At 42.3% G+C, this 5857-nt stretch overlaps 1 protein-coding gene and 2 pseudogenes across 3 annotated transcripts; all 3 read left to right on the top strand.

Annotated features, from left to right (window-relative positions):
* Positions 1-243: 243 nt before the first annotated feature.
* On the top strand, positions 244-888 carry LOC310786839 (histone H1 pseudogene; annotated as a pseudogene). Its single transcript has one exon. The product of its transcript is annotated as a histone H1 pseudogene (transcript).
* A 1494-nt stretch (positions 889-2382) lies between these two features.
* On the top strand, positions 2383-2805 carry LOC310786841 (histone H3.2; the record flags this gene model as incomplete). The annotated part of the gene is made up of 1 exon (XM_083648157.1): positions 2383-2805. One exon carries the CDS (start codon positions 2383-2385, stop codon positions 2791-2793), a length of 411 nt encoding a protein of 136 aa, XP_083504283.1. The 3' UTR covers positions 2794-2805.
* A 1459-nt stretch (positions 2806-4264) lies between these two features.
* LOC310786843 (histone H2A pseudogene) lies at positions 4265-4656 on the top strand (annotated as a pseudogene). The gene has a single exon. The product of its transcript is annotated as a histone H2A pseudogene (transcript).
* Positions 4657-5857: the final 1201 nt, after the last annotated feature.

A 5857-nucleotide genomic window follows, 5' to 3' on the forward strand; every position in this document is an offset into this window, starting at 1 on the left:
TTTTCTAACATCTCGAATAAGATTTAGACTTCAAAACTGCTCCGATCGGTGTCTTTTCTCCCTAAAATGTGGAAGAGAAAACACAAGTGTCGCCACATTTCAGCAGGACAGAGAGAGAGGCGGTGTGAGTTGAGTCTACACGGTCCTCATGCTGTGTATAAGTCCCGCCTCTTGGGCAGCGTGGATGATATTCCAGTCAGACTCTGTAGATCTTTGTGAAGCACAACAGACTCGAGAAGAAGAATGGCAGAAGTCGCTCCAGCTGCACCCGCCGCTGCCGCCCCGGCGAAAGCGGTCAAAGCCGCCAAGAAGAAGGCGGCGGTGAAGCCGAAGAAGGCCGGCCCCAGCGTCGGTGAGCTCATCCTCAAAGCTGTGTCCGCCTCCAAGGAGCGGAGCGGCGTGTCTCTGGCCGCCGTCAAGAAGAGCCTGGCTGCCGGAGGCTACGACGTGGAGAAGAATAATGCCCGCGTCAAGATCGCCATCAAGAAGCTGGTGGAAAAAGGCGCTCTGCTGCAGGTTAAGGGCACCGGGGCGTCCGGCTCCTTCAAGGTCCCCAAGGCTGAAAAGGTGAAGAAACCCGCGGCTAAGAAAGCCGCTCCCAAAGCCAAGAAGCCCGCTGCCAAGAAACCAGCCAAAAGCCCCAAGAAGAAGGTCGCAGCTAAGAAGCCAGCAGCCGCCAAGAAATCCCCCAAGAAAGCCAAGAAGCCCGCTGCAGCGCCCAAGAAAGCAGCCAAGAGCCCAGCCAAGAGCCCCAAGAAGGCGACCAAGAGTCCCAAGAAGGTGGTGGCCAAGAAGCCCGCTGCTGCTGTCAAGAAAGCTCCAGCGAAGAAGGTTGCCAAGCCAAAGGTTGCCAAAGCAGCTAAGAAAGCTGCCCCCAAGAAGAAGTAAGCTTCCAGCTTGACTTCTCCCCAAAAAGGCTCTTTTAAGAGCCACCCACAACCTTTTTAAAGAGCATCCCTATTTTTATTTGATGACTAATTATTAAGCTCCACACCATGAAAACACATAATTTTACAACTGGCTAAAATGTTTTTACTAATACACTGATATAATTGAGACACAATAACTATAGATATGAGTGACACAACGGATATGAAAATGAATCTGGATATATATTTTTATATAGGCTACATGATGTGGTAGGCTACGACACACCAGTAATGCAAACGGCATCGTTCTCATCATCAATCACAATATTATGCCTTAATTTCTACTCATTTCCCACTGCAGCTTTTTTGGTTTCCTCTACTTTTCTCTTTCGGTTATAATTGTGTTACTTTTTGTTTTGTTGCACACTTGCTTTGGCAATGTAAACTTATGTTCTCCATGCCAATAAAGCCTTTTGAATTGACATTGAAATTGAGATTGAGAGAGAGAGAGAGACAGAGCTACACTTCCTGTTAAAATGTGACAAATATAAAGAAATTAGAGCGTCATTCACCCCCCAAATTAACCGGATATACAAAGAATTAGAAAATGTCACAGACACATCTGCACTCCAATACCTCCTTGGAGAGAAACCCGAATGCACTGTCTTAGCAGCCCATTATGTGTGGAGCTGCCAGCAGCTGAGGGACAGCCAGTGGACAGGAGAGCCATCCACATCTGGCTGAATTAGCTAGCTTAGTGATTGTTTTTATTTTATTGCTTTTACTGCTTTTGATTGCTTTGATTTAATCTTTTATTTTATCATATTTTACTTAAGTCACAGTTTTGTGACCTATAATTAATGAGTAACAAAATGTCTCGTTTTTGCTTATTGCTTATATTCTATTAATATTTTATTCTATTATATTTTGTTCTTTTTTGCTTTGTTTTGTTTTTCACTGCCTTCTGAAGATTTCAAAATAACAATGGTTATTTACAGATTCTGTGAATTTTTGTTAATATCCTGTAATTGCTCACTTTTAATTGCCTGGTTATTACTGTTCTGTTATTATTCTGAATAGATTCCGGTCAACAATAGTCTTCTATTATATTCTATTTTATCACATTCCATTTAATTTTCTTCTGTCTTCCTCTTTGAATATCTTCAGATTTTTTTGTTTTTGTTTTTGACTCTTTGTAACTGCTAAGTGTTGCTAATGTATGCTTTGGCAAGATGCACCTTATCATGCCAATAAAGCGAGAGAGAGAGAGAGAGAGAGAGAGAGAGAGAGAGAGAGAGAGAGAGAGAGAGAGAGAGTTATTGCTTGGTTTGAGTTTTCGGCGGGCTTTCCTCCAATTCGCCCTATTGATCTGTCACGCCTCTGCTCACGCCTCCCCTCGGGCAGACCAATCAGCGTGTAGCAGCACTCCGGCGTTGCCTTTATGAAGCGACACTCTTCCAGCAGACATTCTTTTCTGATTTTTCTCGTAGAGAGGAAGAGCTGAATTTGAAGGATGGCCAGAACCAAGCAGACCGCTCGTAAATCCACCGGAGGAAAGGCTCCCAGGAAGCAGCTCGCCACCAAGGCTGCCCGTAAGAGCGCCCCGGCCACCGGCGGCGTCAAGAAGCCTCACCGTTACAGGCCCGGTACCGTGGCGCTCAGAGAGATCCGTCGCTACCAGAAATCCACCGAGCTGCTGATCCGCAAGCTGCCTTTCCAGCGCCTGGTCAGAGAGATCGCTCAGGACTTCAAGACCGACCTGCGCTTCCAGAGCTCTGCTGTCATGGCTCTGCAGGAGGCCAGCGAGGCTTACCTGGTCGGCCTGTTTGAGGACACCAACCTGTGCGCCATCCACGCCAAGAGGGTCACCATCATGCCCAAAGACATCCAGCTGGCCCGCCGTATCCGCGGAGAGCGCGCTTAAACTCCCCTGATACATCACAACACAACGGCTCTTTTAAGAGCCACCTCCATATTCACTAAGAGTGTATTCCCTTTGTTAAATGCATCTAAATGAATGATACCAAAAAACACAATGAAATGCAACCCGGAATATAAAGTGCGTTTAGATGCCTCTGTTGGCTTTGTTATCAATTTCCTAATAAAGCACTCATACATTGCTGTTGCACTCGAAACACAATCATGCATTTCAGAATCACTTTTATTGCCACAGTATGCAAGTTACATACGAGGAATTGTGTCTGTATGCAGCGTAGCAGTCACATCAATATACAGAGATAAGAAGTAGGAAGATAACTAAAGACTCACCATTTGAGATGTATTTCATTTTGTAGCTAATGTGCTGCTGATGGTGTTGAGATATCGTCTAATATTGCGATTATTGTGACAGACTTCGTGATCTGTCTGATTTGCAGATACTGCTCAATCAATTTTCTTTCTAATAAAAGTAAACAAGTAAGTTTATAAGTAAGTACGTTTATGAGCACCAACCACACCAAGACAAATTCCTAGTATGTGAAAACATACCTCAAATGATAGTTTTTGTTTATTTTAATTAGACAATGTGTAGTAGATTTTTTTTTTTACCTTGACAGTTTCGACTGCAGTCTTCCTCATTTGACGCTTTTGAGGAAGACTGCAGTTGTCAGTCGAAACTGTCAAGGTAAAAAAACATCTACTACACAATTGTCTGATTAAAATAAACAAAAACTATCATTTGAACTAAGAAGACATAATGAACCTGATTGCGTGAAAACATACCTCGCCAAATAAAATAATTCTGATTCTGATTCTAAATAATCAGTTACAGTAACATACCAGTATCAGCTAACATTTTCCAAATCACTCCTTGCTTATAATTCAGATATAAATGTTGAAGTAGGCTACTAATGATGGACCAATCAGATTATTGACACATATAGGCTAAGTTAACCATATTTAATTCATGTTTAATTAATCATTAACAAACTGCTTAAAGATTAAACTTACCCATCACATGTAATCATCACTGATAAGAACACATACAAAAGATAAACACATAAGATACAAATAATCTAAAAATATTATAAAACAATATTATTTATTAACATAATAAAACATCACATGTAAAACATGTATTTCAGTTCCTATCTTTGTGACCTTTATTTTGAAATTTGACTTTAAACTGATATTCTTTGAAATCAAATGAATTGTTTCTGTGGCTCAAATCCTCTCTCACTCGGTTTCTCAGGAGTAGTTTTATTTTGAAAATCCAAAACACTGCACAACGAAAGTGTTATTTGCTGTGCTAAGCTAACATGACACCAATAATCTTCTGATTGGTCGAGGGTCGCGAAGCTGCAACTTACCAATGAACAAGCAGCTCGAGAGGGATATAACCCGGGCTCCCGGCTGTTGCCATTCATTCTTTGATTCTATTTCAAATCATAAGAAAACACACAAAATGAGTGGCCGAGGGAAAACCGGCGGAAAGGCTCGTGCCAAGGCAAAGACCCGCTCATCTCGTGCTGGACTCCAGTTCCCGGTCGGTCGTGTCCACAGGCTGCTGCGTAAAGGAAACTACGCTCACCGTGTCGGTGCTGGAGCCCCGGTGTATCTGGCGGCGGTGCTCGAGTACCTCACCGCTGAGATCCTGGAGTTGGCTGGAAACGCTGCCCGCGACAACAAGAAGAGCCACATCATCCCCCGTCACCTGCAGCCGGCCGTCCGCAACGACGAGGAGCTCAACAAGCTGCTGGGCGGAGTCACCATCGCTCAGGGCGGCGTGCTGCCCAACATCCAGGCGGTGCTGCTGCCCAAGAAGACCGAGAAGGCCGTCAAGAAGTAACCTGCTCCAGCTTGTCTTTACAACAAACCAACGGCTCTTTTAAGAGCCACCCACTCACTGGCAAAGAGCTCTCCTTTTAGCTTTTACTAGTTATAATCTCATTATTACCACCATAAAGCTTTTATAATGCTGCCGGTTTGTACACTAGAATACACAACTTTTAAAATTTGCTTTGGCACCAAATGGAAAATGATGACTTGAGTTATACATTATTATAGGAGTGATATGTAATTACCGTATTTAAAATGACAAGTTGCTGCACTCGGTAATTATACTTCTAAGGAATTGTATGTTAAAAGGCATAAATTAGTATTATGATAAAGCCTCAAACATAAACGTGCAGACAGAATAACTATTATTCAGCATGCGAGAAGACAACACAGTTGGGGGTCTGAGATACTTGTTCAACGTCTTTTGCTAGCATATGTCAATGTCCCCTGGTGTGTCTCTGAATTATTAGTAATTGCTTGCATTGTATTAAAAATAACTCCATAGCCTATACATAGCATATTTTTTTACACAGCATTTACTGACTTGAATAAAAAAAACAGTTGGGGCTCTCAAACTGTTCTTCCTGCATTCCCCACATTATAGGCACATTATAGGCTGCTTGTCTCCTTAATTATCGATCATGTTACAAATCAGTGTTGCACCCTGTAGCCTACTGACAGTCACGGAGTGAAATATCCTGAGACCCACACATGAACGCATCGTTTGTTTTATAGACGGTTTCAACTAATACATTATGTTCCCTAGCAACACAATTTCTGGGGAAGACGGATCTGTTGTGAACTACTCCCCTCTGGTGGCAAATTGGAGGAACTACTATATCAAATTCAGTTCTTTATCCAAATATTCATTTCTTCATTTGAATATTTTGGTGTTCAGTATGATTTACACTGATTGATTGTCTGTAGCACTTTATGGGTGATTATTCTTCACAGCAACAAATTAAAGCAAGTTAAAGCAAAAATAAATAAAAGGAAACATCTGTATAAATCTGTAGTTTGTATATGGGGACAGTCGTTTCCAATGTTTCCTCTCCCCCCCCCCTTTTTTTGTGCAATGATCAGACCCTTTCTCAGTACATTTCCAGACCTGTAGGAACCCTATTTATATGTGAAATAGAGTTTAGTCATATTTTAGACTCACATAAACCCTCATACACTACAATACAGTAACTAGTGTGGAACTGACGGGG

This window comes from Poromitra crassiceps (genome assembly GCF_964638095.1).
Source record: "Poromitra crassiceps genome assembly, chromosome: 12".
In the NCBI taxonomy this organism is placed as follows: domain Eukaryota; kingdom Metazoa; phylum Chordata; class Actinopteri; order Beryciformes; family Melamphaidae; genus Poromitra; species Poromitra crassiceps.